Source organism: Bombus flavifrons, chromosome 4 (genome assembly GCF_040668555.2).
Source record: "Bombus flavifrons isolate JBK064 chromosome 4, iyBomFlav1_principal, whole genome shotgun sequence".
Classification (NCBI taxonomy): domain Eukaryota; kingdom Metazoa; phylum Arthropoda; class Insecta; order Hymenoptera; family Apidae; genus Bombus; species Bombus flavifrons.
The window spans coordinates 17,129,534-17,149,910 of NC_138445.1; the positions used below are offsets into that span (position 1 = coordinate 17,129,534).

Here is a 20,377-nt window from a genome sequence, read left to right on the forward strand (position 1 = left end):
CATTAGTCGTATGCTCGTATAGCATACATTATATATATACTACGTAATCGTGTCAACGTTGTAACATCGATTTATTTAAGATCGTGCGTTTTCTCGTAGAGGATATCGTGGACACGCAAAAGGGACAGCTATGTATGTATGTATGTACGATAATGTACATCGTCGGACGTCGAACTCGATCGAGTCGTCTAGGTTTGTCAGCTGTCGAGAATGCCAGAGCGGTAAGAATTGGTCGGTTTCTGTCGGTCGCGAGAGCGAGAGGAGCACGAAATCAGGTAGGATTCGAAAGACGGTTCGTGCTCTCTAGTTCGTGTCGATATTCCGAGTGAGGCGGTGGGATGGCCCGTATCGACGGGAAAGAGCCGAGAGCTTGACAGAAGCGGACAGTATCAGGTGGAAGGGAGTACATAGAGTATAGAGGGAGAGCACCCCATTCGAGTACGGCCCTGCAACGTGCCCACCCAATAAGGGTGCGTAGTCGGTGGCGCTCAGTCTCGTCGGAACGGTCAGTGAGGTAGGAGGTTTTGTTCCCGTAGTATTAGAGTGTCGCGTGCCGGCCGCACTGCGGCCGTGCCTCTTGCTCTTCTCGAACGGTCCATACAACGCGTCTCGCATAAGAAGTGACGCGCATCTTTTCACGCGTTTTAATTTCTCCAACGTGGAATCGTTGAGTAACCGTTCGATTCACGGAGAAGTTGATCGAGATCGACGGATTTCGGTATTTTCGAAGCGTAAGAAGAGATCGTAACTGATGGAGGATGACGTTCGATGGAAAGCAAGGTAAAGCATTACTTGGAATACGTTCCTTCCGAGACCCCAATTCCTTAACGTTCGTTATTCCACCGAAAGCTTGTCAATCGACAAACAATCACTTCCCTACACTTTACTCATTTATGGACAAATGACCGCCGTTCGGATCAGATTTGTCTCCTAGCATCCGAACATACGACTTTCTCTCTACTACATACTATATAAACGAAATCTTATTGGCCATTGTATCGCCTCTTACCTCCTAGAAAAGAATCTTAATGCCGTAATCTTATTAACGTGACGATAAAAGCGACGATACTGTGATGGAATATTTGGAGAATAACGCAGGTTAAAGGTTGTACAATAGACGGTGGGTCGTTGCAATACGATGCGTCGACGCGTAAAAGCTGCCGTCGTCGTTGCATCCGTTTTTTTGTCCGAGAGAGAAAGCACGTAAACGTCGTTTCGTACCAACAAAACGAACGTAGACGGACAACTTCAGTTCGGCATGGTAAGTGTGGTAACCGTCGTTTGCGCGGTTTTCCGAATCCAGTGCGCTCGAGTCCGTCGCACGCTAGCCATTATCGTTACATAACCTATATACGTTTGCGAACGCGGACCAATTCCACACGAGGAGAACACCTAGGACGGGACGGTATGGAAGAAGCAAAAGGTTCGTCGCGATTTTCCAGTTATTCAAACGGTTGATCGGACGCGGTGTAAATATCTACGAGTCTCGAAGGAATTTTGAACAAAGAAACGAAAATAGATCTCGCGTCGCGTTCCATAGAACGAAGGACCAATCAGTTTCAGCCTCTTCGAGAGCGACCGCATCTACGGAACATAGAAACTATAAAAATGCTTGTTTCCTCGTTTTCTGCTTTCCTTTCTTTTTATCAAGCAGCAACTCCACCACAATTTTTCGCCAGATATCGTTTCATTGTTTGCGCTCCTCTGGATAGAAGTCGAATTTCCAGGAAATATTTTCGCGGATAAACATGGGAAGGCAGAGAGAGAGAGAGAGAGAGAGAGAGTTCGCGTTATCGCGAGTAAGACAACTCGGGGAACGATTAACGTTACCGAGAGTCGCGTCGAAGGGTAGAATATCTTCTTCGAGAATAATACGTAGTCGAGATACTCGATGAACGCGTTCTATCGTGCGATACGGCACGACTCTCGCGGCCGGAAACGCGAGCCGACGTGCGATATCATTTGTTCCCGGGAACATCGCGCGCTAAGGCGTGGCGTTTCTCGAAAGGCAAAGAAATAAAACGGCTGAACGAAGAAAGACGCGCCAAGAGTTCATCAGTCTGAAAATTTCGTGCAGAAGTCTACTCGAAGCAAAGTGGTGACAGACAGGAAATGATCGTCACCCGAATCAACTTGCGAAGGAAAGGCTCAAAGAGGAAACACAAAAGGGAGAAGACAAGTGCGAACGAGATAAGTCAGTCCGCGGTAGGGGTAGTGGTGTATAATGGACTCGCGGTGTGCTTTATTCCGAAGATTCGCATTCGTCGGAGTTGAGAAAGGCGAGACTAAGATTCTCCTCCTAAGTATCTATTCGTAACGCGAGTCTGACGAGTGCGAGCCGTCGCATCACGCGTCACGCGACCAATAGATACGGGCGAGCGAATGGATGGATGGATTATTTTTGGTCATGAGGATCCTCGTGGAGGGTAGTTGGCTCGAATTAGTCGTTCCGATAGAGGGTGCGCCGACAACTGGAGCAAAGGGGACGCCTTTTGCTATTTCTCTCGGCCTCCATCCCGATTAACGTTTCGTTTAAAGTTGCTAACGAGTCGTGTAAAACTTAAAATAAATTGCTCTTGCGACTCTCGATCGTTTGTGTTTGAGCTCGTCGATCGATGGAAGAAAAGTCATTCTACATACGTATACGGTATGTATATCGAGGATCGTTTTCTCGTTTTAGGCTTTCGATAAATCGAACCAAAGCTCTCGAAGAAAGCCGGGCAAGGTCGAAAAGTATTGGAATACAGGCGTCTACGCACGACGACTATCTACGTATTGGCGAGTCGCCAACCGGCCGTCAATCGTTCCAATCGTTTCGTATATTTTTCTAACGCGCATATTTTCACCTCACGCCATTGTCACGAGAATCTTTCGGGGAGAAAACCGTGTTCTAGCAAGGGAACACCCGTTATCTTTTGTTCCAATGAACCAAATGAACCTACAAATTAGCTTTTCATTTTATCGAGATACCAACGTTAATCGGAATTAGATACACGCGCGAACGATCGACGGTCGAATCGTTTCGCGTTGTATTCCTCCTGATCCCAATTCGGATATTCGAATAGTAGCGACGCGACTTCTTAAGTTCGCCCCTTCTTCGAGAACAAAGTTACGCGTAATGTTTTATTTTATAGTTTGATTTATGCAATGCAACAAAATATCCTAAATTGAGTGACTACATGACGATGGCTATACCGCTGTGAGAACTCTCGGCCGTTCGACGATTTTCCGCCTGGGACCGAACCAAGCTTTACCTCGTGTCCTTGACACTGACCGAGGTTTGTCATTTCCTCTTCTCTTTATATTTTTCCCCAGTCGCGGATCCAGTCGTTTTCCTAACAAAGCAAACTTTTCTCACTGTGTCGCATCGACCGATTTCGCAACGAAATTCACTAAACAGTCGATGATCACGGTCGGTAATTACAATTTAGAAAGCCGTCGCCATCTTGGATTTCGATGATTTTTTAACACGTCGTAGAAATCAACAGTCTGAACAACATTTTGCTTCGCGTGTTACTACCGGACTCTTTTAGTTCTTGGATATTTGAAAAATCTATCGGTATCATCCCAGTGAATTTTGTCCGTTTTCGAGGTATTTGCAAAAAATTGTCGATATTACTACAGTGAAGTCCGCCTGTGATAATTGTGCATCCGTGACAGCGTATGCGTTAGTATTGGTTTGCCGGTCACCGTGAGGCAACCGGATAGAATGACACCTAACCCGGGCCTATATAAGCTATAAACAAAAGATAAGAATTAGGTTTGGTTTAGGCGTTACTTTATCCAGTCGCCGCGAGACGCGCATACGCTCTACGAACACACAATTATCATAGGCGAACTTCACTGCAGTAATATCGATAATTTTTTGCAAATACCTCGAAAACTAAGACCGAGCGGCGGTTATATGTACAGGAAAATGTCATTCGGAATCATATATTAAATATATCAAATTACACGTCACATATATTAAAAAAATTATCGACATTCAAGATGGCAGCAAACTTTCTAAATAATTACCTCAGAGTCACCGCACTTGTGGCGCCGCGTTATCATGGAGTTACATAATTTTGGCAACCGTCCAACTCGAGCGGAACAAGTCGTTCGGGTGAGAAACAAACGCGCGGTTGCGATCTCGTATGTGCCCGTGAACCGTCGTCGATGACTCACGGTGTTAACGTTATTACGTACTCGGAATTGTATTTATGTATAGATAATATAAGCGATATGGATCGAGCGCAACTCGATCGATCGCGCTGTGCGACTTCTGGCGAAACAAACGCGAGATACGCTTCTCCGAAGAAATATAGTCGTCGGAGGTATCAGGAATGCAATGGCAACGGCAACCGGGAAAAGGAGCTGGCGCGCCGGATCGATCCGAGCGGTCAACGAGCAAACCGATCGAGACTCGAACCGTGAAATCGCGGCGACCGACTTGTTTTGTTCCTCGTTCGAGTTTACGCCTGAAAGGGAAATGTTTCGAGAAAACGCGGGGGTGGTGATGAGCGAGGGTCGAGCCGCGGCATGTCGTTCGGACGAGAAAACAGATCTCGTGAAAAACGAACGTTGCTTGGATCGATCGATCGATCGATCGATGGGATCGACCCGTAGATCCCCCGGTGGGGGTTGCCTGGGGCGAGAGCTGCGAGAGTTGCCATGGCGACCAACGTTTGCCCCGGCACGGTCGTGGTCGCTACCTCCGCTGCGCTCCGAACCACCCACGCGGCTGCTCGATCGAACCCTTTCCGAATCCCGTCTTTCTAGCTAGCCGTTAGCCGGTACTCGCTTTTTCGCGTCTCTTCCGCTCGTCTACCAGTCGCGATCTCTCCAGACCCACGACTACTTTTTCTCGAGAATCTCGTTCCCTTTCTCCCGTTCTCGATTCCTTGAGAAGACGCGGTGTCGCATCGACTCGCTTCGCGCTGTCGCGACAGTCTGCCGAAAGCGACTCTACATTTCCAGAATTCTCGCACGCTCGCGCGTTAGCTCGCTCGCGCGAAAAAATTATGATAATAATGGGTCGATTATTTTTATCGTAGCGTTCCGTCTTAATCGAATTAATCGCATCATCGTTAAGCGTACGCTGATCGCACTCTGACCTCTTCGCTGTTCGACGTGCGATCGAAGGGTTAAGGACCGCGCTTCTTTCTTTATACGCGCCTCACAACGATAACGTCGCATCGATTCGATCGACCTTTTTCTTCCTCTTCTCGGAATATCGTTGCACGCTACCGCGCTCTACCTTCGATGTCTTTCTTCGCCGTCGGAAATACGATGTCAGTTTGCGAATGCGTCCAACGAAATCCAAGTCTTCCCGTTGGCCAAAATAAATGCTGCTAGTTCTCGAGAACGCCATCCCTCGCAACTAACCAATCCAAGTAATCCAACTAATCCAAGAAAAAAAATAAACTCCAACTCTAAATTCAAGTGAAAGTCGTAACCGCGAGCTCGCCGGCTTTTTGTATCCTACGACTAGACGATGAAGATGAAACCACTGTATAGCGTAGCGTAGCGGATCGTCCATTGTCTTGGTCGATTGTTTTCTCCTTACGTTTCTCGTTCGGCGTGTGTTCCTCTTTCGTCCATGCTAGCACAATGGAACGACGCTCGAACAACAACGCACCACGTCGTGCTGCGCCATTTTCTCCGAGTCGACGATTTTTTCGAAATGGCGAAATTGCAATTTTGGCGAACTTCGCAATTTTTTAATCGCCTTAACCCGCGCGTCTTCCGTTCGTCGCTGTGCTCTCTTTCGCGAAATATCGCAAACGGAAGTCCACTTGCCTTCTTTCTCTGCCTCTTCTACTACGATTCCCTGTATCTCAGAATCTAATCACTGGTTCCTTTTTCTTCGCTAACCGAGAAAGGTTAACGCTTAGGCGGCAGATGGCGTTGTGGCGCTGCGTCGAAAACAAGCGGCAGCTTTCACCCTTTTCGCGATCCGAATTTCTTCTTTTCCCTCGGATCGTTTTTGCCCCCGATCAGAAACTCATTGTCCTCTCCTCTCTTTCTCTTTGCTCTCCTATTTTCTCCTTTTTATTCGCGCATCTTTACCCCGTCTTACGCGCCCGTCGTTAGCTTCTCCTTCGACTTTCCTTCTCTTCGCGTAAAATTTCGCCGCTGCTCGAAGAAAGATGTGTCCATATCCATAATAAAAAAATCCAGAAAGATATATCCATAATAATGATAAGCCGTAAAACATAGACATAATGTTGTTGCCGAACGCCTCATCGAGAGAAATCTTCCAAGGTCACCAAGAGGAACGGTAGTCGATCGATAAAGTCGATTCGGGTTTCGAACGAAACTAAACATCGCGCATCGAGGCGGACAAAACGAGCAACGTTACAATGCCGCTGTCCGCGCATGCTCATGGTTCGATTCTCCTTTTGAAATTGAGTTTTTCGTGGTGGGTGATCTGGACACTAAGCCGAAACAATACCGCATGCAATCTAAGTATACATCTCTTGCGTTTTGTTTCAGATCTGTTGGGTCGCATCGTCGAGGAATGGACAAGGTTCGAGGAGAACAAGCAACGTGTCGGCCTTGCACGCTAATCGGACGAACGGCGGCAGGCTAGAAATTGACGAGAACAAGAAACGTTCGCGAGCTTCCGGAAACTTTGTTCGGCTTGATCGCTCTAGGCTGGCTTGCTCGCGAAATGGATCGATTCTCGTCATCGCCGTCGATGACGTCGTCAGCGTCGTCGCCGTCAGCGCCGATGTCACCACCGCCGTGATCGAACGCGAGTCGAATTCGACGATCCTGCAACAGATCTGCAATCTCCAACGCGGCAGGTGGACAGCTGATTTTTGAACGAAGCCCCGCGCACCGTTGGCCGATCATCGTCGCGCATCATGTTTGGAACGAAACTGCGCACATGGATGGAAGCGCATATCGTGCGATCGAAAAAGAAAAAGGACCGAAAGGGCAAGGGGGAAAAGGGTTTCGACTCCAATTCCAATTCTCCTCGAAACGGGTCTCACAGGTCTCCCGCGTTGCACCAAGTGAGTATGTTTCGATGTCGACCGTACGAAAACCCTCTTTTGGCGCTCTTTTGCCGCGACGGTCTCCTCTGTTCTCTCAGAGGTGAAAACGAGAGTCGCGCAGCAAACGAGCGAAGAGTCGACTCGCTTTCCTCTAGCAGCCAACTGCTATCCAATTAGACCGTATACCGATCGTACACTGGAGCCGACTCTTCCGCTTTACCAGGTCGCTTCCACCGCACAACTTTCTTCCATATCAGCCTTTCGCGCGATTTTCTGCCCCTCCTCGATTTCGGAGGAATCGTGAGAACGGTTGCCGACTTTAGATCGTCTGGATTCGCAGGTTCATCCGGTAGATTCGCCGTCGAGGAACGTGGACGAAATTCGATTGCACGGAGAAGATGGTAATCGGTGCGGTACCGTGACCGCGTCCTCTGGTACGTCCGCGGGCACCGGTAGCGTCAACCTGTCTTCTCCGGAAAGCGCCTACAGTACCGGATACTCGACGGACGGTACCTCACCCGGCACCAGTTATCCACCGGAATATTACATCAACATCAGGACCGGAACCCATTACTTTCAGAGTAACGCCAACGCCAATGCCGGCACAGCCACAGGCAACTACAGTAACAACAACAACAACAACAGTAGCAGCAAGAACAATAACAATAATAACAACGGCAGACCGAAGAAACCGAGTGATTCGTCGGATTTGCCGGTCGCCTCCGCTTCTTTGCTCTCAGGACGCAGCAGACATGGAAGGTTCGAGGGCAACGTCGAACCTTCCGTTTCTGGCTGTGTCACGATGTTCCCCACGGCAACCATGACGATGGACAAGTTTGGGAAAGACGTCGTTCGATCCAACGAGTACGGGAGGACGAGTAGTAAGGTACGTATCCCGATCGGGATCCGTTGTCATTGGTCACGCAGGGCAGATTCACCGGAGAGGAACAGACTCGCGTCTTCGTCCTTTTAGATATCGACTCGACAGACGTTGCAAAGTGACGCGATTCGCTTTGCCAAACAGATCGGCGATCGTCTTCCGGAAGAGGATCTATCGGTACAGCGATCAGCGCTACCGAAGGAGAGGCGGACCGAGGAATCCTTCTCAGCGGAATCTTCGAGGAGCAATTTGACCGAGCCACCGCCGCCTTCCTCCATACCGCCGCCATTGCTCTCACCGACCGTTCAATCGCCGCGCGAACGCTCGCGAATCCGAACGAATCCGTGGCTGTCGGCCAACTCTTCCGGCTCGAGTACCACCACCGGCTTCAAATCGAGGTTGAATATCGACGATACCAGCAGCGGTTCTGGCCTGAAGCTCACGGAGTCGTCTGGGAGCGCGAGTGACGTAAACGCTAGCAGCGCGCGAGTAGGACGAGCCAAAAGAGAATTGAAACAGGAGAGTCTCAGCGCCGGAAGGAGTCCGTTAGTATACCAGAGTTTTCTTTGTCTCTCGAATTCCGCCGCCGAAACGACACGATCGCTTTGTTTATTCGAATCCAAATGTTTTTCGTAGGATAAATCAAAATTGGAGAATAGCATCTGGCATGGAGATTCGGCCAAAGATAGCTTTATCCGTGCAAAGACGCAACAGCAGCAGTAGCAGCACCTGTAGCGGCAGTAGCACTAACAGCAACAGCAGCAGCGACGGCGGTAGCAACGTAAGCAGCGTTGCCGGTAGCAACGGCACCGGCGGTAGTAGCAGCAACGACAACGAGGACGGAAATAGGAACGGGAATGAGAAGGAAAATGGAAACGGAAACGGTAATAGAAACGGTTCGTCCGCGTCATCGATCACGCGAAGCGCCAGGTCATCCGAAGACGATATCACCTTGAACGAGATGATGGGCAAATTTGACGAAAGTTACGTTTACGAGAAGGAGACGGACATTTTGTCCGACAGCGATCCGACCGATTGCGAGGACTACATCGAATCTCTGTCTGATCTGGACGCCGTTAGAGACGGTGCCGATGAAAACGATCCTCTCGGCAACGATGACTTCGACTATATCGACAACGGTTCGTTCCTCGATCTCGACAATCTCGATTGCACCGGACGTTTCACCAACACCGGACACTGTACTTATTTCGCGTTCGCCGGCGAACTCGCTCGACGGAGCAGCAGACTGCGAGAGTCGTTGATGAAGCGAAGGAACAGGGACGACGCGGCGACGGCGGCCGCGGCGGCGATGCTTCAGAGGTATGTGCATGCGCAAATTCTATTTCCTGTCGGCGATGAAACGCGTGGCGCCTCTGTTCGCAGAACGATCAGCGCGAAGAATACCGCGAAGAAGCAAACAGCGCGACACAAGAAGCAACCAACGGACGAGAAGCAGCAGTCGAGCGAAAAACGGAAAAAGAGATGCTCACAGCGCAGGAAACCGAATTTCGACAAACGCGATCCGAATACCAGCGTAATAGGAGGAGGAGTCATTGGTCGCGATAACGACCGTAACGGTGACGACGACGACAACAACGACGATGACGAAGAAACGGCGGCAAACTTGAACCGCGTGCTGGTCGAGAGAATGCTGCTTAAAAACTCGGGCTTCAATCAGGGTAGTAGAAGCGTCGGTGGTACACCGATTTGTTTGCGTCGCAAGAAACAAAATTGCGACGTGAACAAAAATTTGTCACCGCTGCGATCGACCGACGAACGATCGTCTGCCGGCCGGCTCGTCACCGGTGATCTCGATGTCGTCAAGAGACGTTCCAATTCGGTACGCGCGCGCGCTCTAATTTCTACCTATCTACGTATATCGGCCTATGCTACGTATACCGATTATACCGATATATCGGTCCTCTTTTTTTTTCTTTCGATCTACAGGTGAGCTACGTGAACGGAAACCTCGTCAGGCGGCGGCTAACTACCACCGACAACAACACCTATATGACAACGTTCGCCTCCGAGATCGCTCTGATCGAGGCCGATAAGGAAGCGGACAAAAAGTATCGAGAATTGATCCTCGAGGCAGAGAACATTTTGCTGAACATGCAAAAGAATCAAACCAGCCTACCCATCGTACCATCACCCTCCCGAAAGTTTCACAACGGATTGACCAACAAACGGGTCGAACTCATCAAAAATACAGAACTGAATATCGAACTTGCCCTCTCCAAGAGTAGGAACTCGCAGCCGGAATTGCAGAGTGGCAGCATCAAGGATCTCGAGCATACCAGTCCCAAGAGGCAGCAATTCGTTCAACCGTGTTCCCCGATGCGACGATTCGTCGAGCGAAACGTTTCCCCACCGGTGCCCGCTACGACGGCAGCCACGTACCAATCGAGCTCGATCAAATGCTCCATCGACTCCCCTCTCGTTTCGAGAAGAAAGGCGACGGCGACGGTGAGCCAACGGCAGTCGCCTGATAAAAGTACGCTTCGTTGCTCTCGGCCGAGAGTTTACGAGAATCAGGATCCCGATGATTACGATGGACGGCGAGTGAACACGAGAATGGCGACGGCGTCCACGACCAATTCACCATCGGCAGTGACAATGTTCAATTGCAACGGTATCATCGGTTCGGATCAGTGCGCCACGCGCTCTCAAACTTCCCCTTACCTCGTCAACAGGCCTCGTTGCAACTTTTTATCGCACACGGATTCTTTCCCCGGAATAAGTCGAAGAGAACTTCGCACCTCGAGATCGTCGCTCAACGCCGTAACCAAGGAGGAGGGAGTAACGTCGAGTTCCTCGGACTCGGAGGACAGATGCGACGTCAGGAGGCGAGCACCTCTAATGACTTTCAGGTTAGCGTGTCGAACGCTACATCCTTGACACCCACATTCCCCCGTATCCGCCGATTTTGTTAGAGGCACCAGTTTTAGAGAATGCTCTTCTTTATCTTTGCAGGTCAGTCGATATGGGTCCCATAAAGGAAGGATCCTCCTATTGTCCGCAAAGCGAGCCGGTCAAAAGGAAAGTGTACGCAGGCAGTGCTACCTATGGCAGGATACAAAAAACTTTAGGGGAGCACGTCACGTTGAGAAATTCGGACGGGGATACCGCCACCGACGATACCGGTAAGCAGCCCATACGATAAGTCGTGACAAGTATAGACAACTATCTACGCTATCCTTGTCGTTCACAGATGATTCGAGGAGATCTCTGAAAGAAAAAGTGGCTAGGCTTCGGCAAGAACGGTTGGCCGCAAACGCGTCCGTAAACGCTCAGGATTCGCAGATCTTCCAGCATCAATTGTCCCGACTGCGAAGGCAAATGCTGATGCAAACGATCGAGGGCCTGAAGCGAAGTCTCGAGGATCAGTCCGCGACTTTGAAGCAGACGTGTTTGGAACCGGTAATGACCGATCGATTGCCCTGAACCGATCGCGAAATCGAAAAGAATCGACATCTGCTCGTAAAATTGGCTCGCGATCGGCGAATCCGGCCGGTCATGTCGCTGTGCAACAATCACGACGACGACAACGACGACGGCGACGACGATTCGCGCATCGAAGATCATCGAGCGACGATCCGCGACGAACAACTTAGGCGCGACACGCGGTTACGCTCTTCTTCGTGTAACGTTCTGCCGAATTATAACACGTGATGCCCACGAAACGCGTCGAGTCACCGTGAAACGACGATGATCGACGCGAACTAGCCGAATTTCTATCTATCTATTCGTTTAGAGGGGAATCGATCTATTTTTCTGTCTGTTTATACGGTAAGGGAGTCAAAATTAAGAATATGAAATATTTTCTGGGCATTGTTCTCGCGTTTTTTGCTCGACGTGTTAAAAATGATTACGCCGCCGCGACTGTACGTGATCCCTTCGAGTCGTTTCAGGAAGAATCGCATCCAGTGGAACAAAACCGAGAAATATCTTTTTCAATTTGCTGTTCTTACGATGAATTTGCTCTTATCGCGATTTGTCTTTTTTTTTTATCCGCGCTTTCTTTTTCTTCGTCTCTTATTTTCTTTTTTTTTTTTTCTCGATTTGTCTTTTAACTTAACGATCGCAAACGATTCGCGTACTTTCACGGGCCTATTCGTAGATTAATTCTCGCGTCGACAGCATGCGCCGGTATCCCAATTTTCTCGTACATATACATATATTAACTCGTAATGTTCCTATTTCTACTTGGTACTTGCTACTTCCGAAGATAAACTGTCAAAGTAAGAACGGACTAGGAGCAAAGTTGTCGTCGATTCCGTCGGTCGGTCGGAACAAACATTTCCCGTTAGTATACCAAAGATAATAATCTAGCACGGTAGTATAGAATCGTTTAGTTGATAATAGCATCATATGCTATATAGACGTTCATAATATTAGAAAGCTACTACTAGAACGTTTTCTTCTGAGTTTCGTAGAAAAATGATATTGATTCGCGTGGAGAAATCGTCGAGAGATCTTCCAAGATCGTCAGAATCGAATTCTTACCGTCGACGATCAGTTCGATTCTTCGTTCGTTCGATTCGTTGCGTAAAATATAATTCTCTTTCACTGGTTCGACGCCGATGATATTCAACTCTGACGGTCTAATAGACGAAAAATACTTTCAGTCACGGTGATATTTTTGTGAGAATAGACTGATAGCGTTATCGACATATTATATCTTTAGACTTAAGCGTTCGATGACAATTATTTCTTTGTGATTTACATATACGTTTCGAGTTCTCTCTCGGTAAGAGACGACAGTTCATAATACGCACACAATATTTATGTTTGTGTTAGATGTGCTAGAGACCATAGTAAAAGATGTTAGAGAACAATAGTGGTAGCGAATACTAGTACGCTAGCTAGTTAGCCAGTTATCGACTATACAATGTCGTAATATCGTTTTTTTCTTTTTTCTTGATCCTCTCTTGTGATTTATTTGCCCGTTTCGTTGGGAACTGTGATTGCAACTTTCTTAGCCAGTTTAAAAGTTAACGCCGTAACACGTGAAATACCTATTAATTTCACAGTGAATCACGGTTGGCTCAGGTCAATTCATTCGCAACTTTTATACCCGATGCGTGTGTATCTATACACTCGTATACATATACACACATATATGTATATATGTTTAATTTTTCGTTCGAGAAGATTTAATTTCTACTTTATTTTTACTTTATACAAGTAAACGAATATTGTTATCGTCATTGCCATCATCGACATCGTCATCATCGTTATTATCATCATTGCCATCATCAACATCGTCATCGTTATTATCATCATTGTCATTATTATTGTGACTATAATTTTCTTACGCGGAGAAGCTCGTTCCGGTCTGAATTAGCGTAAACGTGATATGTCAAGTTTATGCTGATAGGTTACTACAAAAACTTCCTAACTGAATATTGTTGTTTAGTATGACGACTTTATATTACTATTATCATCATTCATCATTCATCATTCATCATTCATCATTATCGTTACTATTACTAGTACTATTATTATTGTTTAGCAGTATCATCATCATCGTCTTTATGGTTTTCATTACCTTAACTAATTAAGTAGACCGAAACATTCCGAAGGTAAGTACGCACTAAAGAACGAGTTCTAATCGCATAGCTGACTAGTCTTGTTCAAACTCTTCTATGGCTTGTTGATTGGTTAACGAATAAAATTTTCAACCTCCCCCCTGCTAACGCGCAATGCTAGTCACCCGGTTATTCAGGTGCAGGGTATAATCGGCAATTTTCAATCAACTTGGAAGAGTTATAAAATTATTGTTGCAAATTTCCTCTGTACTAAACCATTTACGAGATTAAATGGTCTTTTTTTATATGATTATGAATAAATTATATTACGTCGTTGGAAATGTGCATTCGTTTACCTTGGTTTTCTTTCCTACACGATTTAACGATGTCGCTAACTACGGCAGATCGTCTTACTTTTTCTTTGCCTAGCTTAGTAGTAGCAATAGTAAGTATCTATCCTGTTCATATTATAAATATGTATTTATTATATTATAGTAGATTTGTGTATACATGAATGTGCAAGAACGTGTAAATCATATTCTACGTTTTCAATGGCAACAAACAAATAGCTTTTTATTATCTAGATTAGAAAATTACAAATTTCGAATCGATATAGATAGGCACCTTTCAATGTCTCTGCTTACATAAGTATTTAAATATATGTATGCATAATACATGCGCAGATTACACATGTATGTACATTGAAACAAATTGTTTAACAGAATACCGTTAAAGTAGAGTATCAGCTTAGTGGTGAAAAGATGAGCAAACAAGAAAAAGACACAAAGCTAAAAGAGAATCTATCACCTCTATTTTTGTAAAATTTATATTGAATTCAAAGTATTTCTATTTTTCGTAGAGTATTCCATTATATGTGAATTGATTGCAGTAACAACAAGCACTTAAAACTTATTATTTCATTCTTTCAAATCTGTGTTCTATTTCATAAATTCCAACAGGTTCTTTAATCTTGTCGCAATAATCAGCCCACTCTCCTTCGCTTAAATCTACATCTGTAAATACTTTTCCATCGTTTACGGCTTTAGCAGTCCATCCTTCTCTTGCTGAGAAATCACTAGGTTCGAGGCCTCGACAATCGAATATCGCTATCGTTTGGAATCTCTCCTGATCGTTCGCGAGAAACGATTTAATGGAGTCCTCCAAGATGCTCATGGAATTTTCGCGAGAACAAAGTTTGCATTTGCTCGCAAAGTGATTCACTGAGTTTCCTCTTTGGCTTGGAATGGACTCGCTCAAAGATACATAATTCCATTTTTCTGATACTTCGCCACAGTTGCAGCAAGTAAATTTGAGGTACCATCTAAATTCTGTTCCCGATGGCTTCAGTTCCTCTATATTTTCTAACGTAGCTTTTATCTGAAATGCTATCTTCACCATTCTGATAAGATCTACCTCTCTCCCTTTTACGACAGTTCCGCACGTGCCTTGATGTTTCCTATATTATTATATGTGTATGTATATTTGTTAAAATAATATAACCTTATTGAGGTTATGTTACAAACGAATGATTCGTAAATGTACAACAAACGATATTTCTCTTCATACAATTAATTGCACAAGTAACAACACATGGACACTTCTGCACAAATTGTCTCGTTTTATATTATACTATCAATCGAGAGCTACTTTTAAACCAAGTATTATAAACGTATCGTAAATAGTTAAAGTAGAATTTGAATCGTGTATGTGCGCATGAGTACAATACCCGTTGGTAATGTAGAAAATGATTTAACAAATATTCTACAATTTAGTTTTTCATCTATAATCGTACATTTATTCAGTGTACATTTATTACACGAGTTAGTGCTTTGGCAATGGTCTAATCAGGTCTCATACAAAATCGTTGCAGTGATCGCGTTGTTCGTAACCTGGATATTTATGAATAGCGGACAAAAGAAATAAGCATGAGACGAACAACTTTTCTTTCTGCAGTTTGTTTTTATATTCTAACCACGTATTCTAATGCAGAAGATATTTTAGGTTGTGGTGGATTTTTGAAAAGTCACGCCGATATCGATTTTGCTAAAGTACAAATAAAGTTGTGAGTAGTTTATCGAGCAGTTCCTGACCGAATCAAATTACAACGCAAATTACGACAGATAATGACTTAAACTTTCAATCTATTTAGATATACAAAATCTGGTAGCCTCAAAGATTCTACAGAGTGTGCCCCTAACAATGGATACTATTTCCTTCCTTTATACGATAAAGGGGAATACGTTTTGAAGGTAATAAGAAACAATATAAGAAAACTTTGTAATAACCTGTTGTTTAATGTATATTAATTAAAGAAATTAATTAAAGCTATTGTATCTAGTTTTGAATATTAGTTTTCTGTTTATATATATTTAGGTGGATCCACCTAGGGGATGGAGTTTTGAACCTACAGAAATTTTATTGGTCGTAGATGGAACTACAGATGCCTGCAGTGAAGGCAAAGATATTAATTTTACCTTCAAAGGTTTTGGTATCACAGGCAGGGTAAACTATCCATGTGAAATACATTTTATACAAAATCTAATATATATGGAGCGATAAAAATTATTCTATGAATTATTGGCAATATAGTTAAGAAATGTAATACGATTTAGGTTACCAGTTTAGGATCGGATTCTGGTCCCAAAGGTGTTACAGTATCATTGTATAAAGAAAGCAACAAGCAAGTTCCTGTTGGTACAACGGTTACCATGGAAGGTGGTATATTTTATTTTACCCCCATACAACCTGGACAATATGTACTTGTTGCGTCTCATCCCATGTGAGTATCATCAGGTTTGACTTAATTGTGTTACGAGACATGTCACATTGTGTTACTTTATTCTTTAGATGGATGTTGAAAGTAAATACCGTGAAAGTAACAGTACGAGAAGGCAACACAGAACTTCCTGATGGTAGTCTGGTAATTTATGGATACGATGTGAGCGGTCGAGTTACGAGCGAAGAAGAAGCAGTTAGCGGTGTAACATTTGTATTGTTTGGAGTAAGAGTTTCTTATATTTCTCTTTCTGATATTTTTCCTGTGCACCTTGCAAAATTAACAAAATTTGATCTATTTGTCTTGCGTTTGCTTAGAACGGTGTAGCTAGGAATTGCGCAACGACACCTATAAGTAAAGATCTCGAATCTAGAAAGCCACTTTGTCATGTTGTATCGGATAAAAGTGGTAAATTCATGTTTCCAAGTTTATCACCTGGCGAATATAAACTTGTTCCGTATTATATCGGTGCTCAAACTAAATTTGATGTTCAACCGCCTGAATTATCGTTCAAAGTGAATCACAGTAGCGTCCTATTACGTCAAGGATTTAAAGTTACCGGCTTTACGGTAAATGGTATCGTCCGTACCGCTATCAATGGAGATCCTTTGCCAGGAGCGAAAGTTTTACTTTCTCAAAAGCAAATCGCTATAACGAATGAACACGGAAAATACGTATTGGATAATATAAAAGCCGGTCAATATATTCTGAAAGCTGAAAGCGGTACGCCAAGTTTAATCTCAATTATTGCCTTTCTGCGGAAAATGCGAATTTCAGTTATTTATCTTGCGTTTCACTTCCTATAACGCTCAGAGGACTTACTGTTCAATGACAAATCGGTCAAGATCTCTCCCAATTCTCCGGAACTTCCCGTTTTGATACCAGCAGCGTATAAAGTTCGTGGCAAAGTTACTTTATCGGCAGAGGGAGGTTTAGATCATCGAAAAGTTTCCATCCAGAATACGGCTACCACGTTTACCAAAGAAATTGGAATAGATACAATAACAGGTGAATTTTCCGCCTATCTCACTCCTGATACGTATCAATTAAGCGTTATTGTAAGTGCGGAAGAGAGAGCTAAAGGTCTACAGTAAGTTCATTGTCGTTGGCATTTTGCATTTTTATTCAACTTTCTCGATATCTCTTGACATTGATATGTTTTCAGATTTTTCCCACTGCAACAAACCATCTACGTGTCGTCCCGACCGGTGGACAACATTAACTTCTTGCAATTAAAAGCTACGTTAACAGGAACGGTAAAGTGTTTACCAGAAACCGATTGCAGTCAAGCATCCGTAACGTTGAAGGTACTGGACGGTATCACGATAAAAACAATTCAAACAAAAGGTTAGATTTTGTTTTACCTTATACCTTTCGTATCTGATGGTTGATCTCTTGCTTTTGGAAATTCTGCGACAATAAGCATGCGTTGAAATAAAAAAATAAACTTTATTTCACACTTCAATGATACGGAACACTATAGAACAATATTACAACGCGTTCTTATTGTCGTGGTCATATCGGGTAATTGATCCACTCGATACTACCGTTTTGTCTGTAAAGTTTCCTTTGATCATGCAGCTGGCCAATACCAATTTACGGACGTATTACCCGGCCATTACGAGGTGTTAATAGACAATGATGTTTTTTGTTGGGCGAATCCCAGCTATAGAATTTCTGTAACTTCAGAACGATCTGAATTACCGCCCTTCGAACAAACTGGATTTTCTGCTACTTTCATATCTTCTCACGACACCACGGTTGAATATTCGAAAGCAGATGAGTTGAAAAAATTAACGTTAGCTCTGAACAAAGGAAGCACAAAGCATTGCGTATCAGAACCTGGAATGTATACATTTACGCCAAAGAGTTGCCACGTTTATGAGAAATCGTCTCACACATGGGATACGAACACTGTTTCGCCTATTTTATTACATTCGACGGAGCATAGTCATATAGGAAACATTTTAAGTCGATCCGGATTAGATGGAATTAAAGTAAAAATCGAGAATGCAGCGGGCGAGGTTATAATGTAAGCGAACACGTACCGTATTTTTATACAACTTTATTGTATCTTCACATTTCACATCTGACTCTACGTTAATGTTTGCGTCATTTCTATTACATAGGCTTGGTCCATTGAAATCAACGCGTCACGAAGATTTGTATAAATATGAATTCGAATTTAAGGCAAAAACAGATAACGTTTATACAATAACACCGTTATCAAATATCCTTCTATTCAGTCCGACATCACTGAAGGTATTAGGTGTGAACGATTGCCAAGACGATATTGCTACGTTTATGGGCGACTTAGGGAAGGTGAGTGCTGTAATTGTTCGCTTAAAGTGCTGAAATGCGTTCGCTCAAGTTCCTCGTCACGATCGGGGTACATGTTACCATCTACACCTTGCTGCGTATCGTACAGATAATTGCTGGTAGAATCAATCCACCACTGGAAGGAGTTACCGTGAAAATATTTGGTAATGACAAAGCTGTACCTATACACACGCTGGATACACAAGAAGATGGAACGTACAGTATTGGTCCTTTGGATGGGAAGATAGAATACAGGTGCGCACGCTTCATTCCATATCTTTTTTCTATTTCATTCGTTTATAATTCTTCACTGTTTGTTTATCAGCGTTACTGCGGAGAAAGAAGGATTTGTAATCACTGGGCCTGATTCCAACGGAGTATTTGCAGCTCACAAATTGGCTGAAATCATAGTACAGGTTTCCGATCAAGCTGACAATATTTCTCTACAGGTACGTACGAGTCTGGGCCGACTAAACTCGATAGCAAATTATGGAGTTGGGTTTGATTATTGCGATATATAGGGTGTCCTGCTGTCGTTGTCTGGTGAACAAAGTTATCGAAAGAACAGCATTACCGGCGAGAATGGGAAATTAATCTTCAATTCTTTGTCCCCTGGCGAATACTATTTGAGACCCATGATGAAGGAATACCGTTTCGATCCTCCATCGAAAATGATCAAAGTCGTCGAAGGTGCCACGGTAAAGATAAATCTATACGGGAAAAAGGTCGCGTTTAGCGCGTACGGTTCCGTGACATCGCTAAATGGCGAACCTGAAGCCGGGTTACTAGTCGAAGTTCAGGGACAAGGAGACTGTGATAACCTTCAAGAAGAGGCGACCACGGAGGAGAACGGTAGCTTTCGAATCCGGGGGCTTCAGCCAGCGGTAAGCGAAATCTCTGCTTGCAATTTAAATTTATTCGTTTTTTACGTTTTTGTTTCGATCAAGGGATTCGTCCTTTCAAAAGTGTTTCAACAACAGCTTTGAAAGCAACTTGTCGTTCTTTCTTTCATACAGTGTACCTACGCATTCCGTCTGAAACCGAACGCCGAAGTTAACGCGCACATTCAACGTACTAGTCCCACCTCAACGTCAATACAAACTTCGTCGGACATTCGAGGTCTTCGATTGGTTGCGTTTCACCCTATAGCGCGTACCGACGTCTCTGTACACGTTCTGTCGATGCAACCAGAACACTATCGTACATTGAAGGTAAAACTATGCAGAGAAGATACACCCGATTCTCCGATACACACGTCGAGATTAAATACTCAGCAGTTGAGTAAGGTCGGTAGCGCTTACAATGCTGGTTTCCTGGTCCATTTGCCTCCGTTGCAGGCAGACGGTAAAAAGTACTTTGTACAATTAGAATCTTCATTGTCTCATGCGTTACACAAGTATAAAACCATACCCTTTTATTTCGAGGCGAATTCATCGTTCAAGTATGTAAAATTAACATTCAACGCGGAACGTAAGGTCGATCATAGTGATATGAATCAAACGTCCGTAGTCGCGTTACCTTTTATCATGTTTATCACAGTCGCGTTTTTCAATCGGGAAAAATTATGGTTGTGGCTGAACGCTTTAATTGAAAGGTGGCCAAAACCGGCGCCGATTTCGAGAAGTCCGATACAAGCTGTTCCTGTCGATCCGAGAGCGGACGATATCATAGTCGAACAAATAATGAATATTAACAAAAGGAAAACCAAACCACGCAAGGCGTAATTATTATCGATTTTACGATCGTTCCGCCATATTTTCAGTAGCGTTACGATGATTAATGCGCTCGCTAACGCGATACGATCTCTTGTCGATCGATGATCGATCTCGTTGCATTTTATATGTACTGTGTACATTATGTACGTGGATCGATTTCGCCGATCATCATA

At 44.5% G+C, this 20,377-nt stretch overlaps 3 protein-coding genes across 3 annotated transcripts; 2 read left to right on the forward strand and 1 right to left on the reverse strand.

Annotated features, from left to right (window-relative positions):
- The first annotated feature begins 339 nt into the window (after positions 1-339).
- LOC138178992 (serine-rich adhesin for platelets) lies at positions 340-11,869 on the forward strand. Its single transcript, XM_069111391.1, has 9 exons — positions 340-780; positions 6,478-7,001; positions 7,324-7,869; positions 8,008-8,408; positions 8,500-9,183; positions 9,247-9,703; positions 9,811-10,733; positions 10,837-11,006; positions 11,075-11,869. The coding sequence occupies exons 2-9, from the start codon at positions 6,852-6,854 to the stop codon at positions 11,305-11,307; spliced, it is 3,564 nt and encodes a 1,187-aa protein (XP_068967492.1). The 5' UTR covers positions 340-780; positions 6,478-6,851; the 3' UTR covers positions 11,308-11,869.
- A 29-nt stretch (positions 11,870-11,898) lies between these two features.
- On the reverse strand, positions 11,899-15,113 carry LOC138178989 (CXXC motif containing zinc binding protein). Its single transcript, XM_069111387.1, has one exon. The coding sequence runs from the start codon at positions 14,790-14,792 to the stop codon at positions 14,307-14,309; it is 486 nt and encodes a 161-aa protein (XP_068967488.1). The 5' UTR covers positions 14,793-15,113; the 3' UTR covers positions 11,899-14,306.
- Positions 15,114-15,177: 64 nt separating this feature from the next.
- On the forward strand, positions 15,178-20,369 carry LOC138178981 (BOS complex subunit NOMO3). Its single transcript, XM_069111372.1, has 14 exons — positions 15,178-15,456; positions 15,544-15,643; positions 15,768-15,896; positions 16,007-16,173; positions 16,242-16,395; positions 16,488-16,893; positions 16,984-17,260; positions 17,336-17,517; positions 17,752-18,202; positions 18,300-18,492; positions 18,599-18,744; positions 18,815-18,938; positions 19,011-19,373; positions 19,506-20,369. Exons 1-14 carry the CDS (start codon positions 15,320-15,322, stop codon positions 20,211-20,213), a joined length of 3,537 nt encoding a protein of 1,178 aa, XP_068967473.1. The 5' UTR covers positions 15,178-15,319; the 3' UTR covers positions 20,214-20,369.
- Positions 20,370-20,377: the final 8 nt, after the last annotated feature.

Coding starts and splice junctions, on each gene's coding strand:
- LOC138178992 (XM_069111391.1), top strand. CDS start 6,852: ATGTTTGGAACGAAACTGCGCACATGGATGGAAGCGCATATCGTGCGA. Junction 7,870..8,007: donor ACGGGAGGACGAGTAGTAAG/GTACGTATCCCG, acceptor TTTGCCAAACAG/ATCGGCGATCGTCTTCCGGA. Junction 9,704..9,810: donor TCAAGAGACGTTCCAATTCG/GTACGCGCGCGC, acceptor TTCGATCTACAG/GTGAGCTACGTGAACGGAAA.
- LOC138178989 (XM_069111387.1), bottom strand. CDS start 14,792: ATGGTGAAGATAGCATTTCAGATAAAAGCTACGTTAGAAAATATAGAG.
- LOC138178981 (XM_069111372.1), top strand. CDS start 15,320: ATGAGACGAACAACTTTTCTTTCTGCAGTTTGTTTTTATATTCTAACC. Junction 15,457..15,543: donor GCTAAAGTACAAATAAAGTT/GTGAGTAGTTTA, acceptor CAATCTATTTAG/ATATACAAAATCTGGTAGCC. Junction 16,174..16,241: donor CTTGTTGCGTCTCATCCCAT/GTGAGTATCATC, acceptor TTTATTCTTTAG/ATGGATGTTGAAAGTAAATA.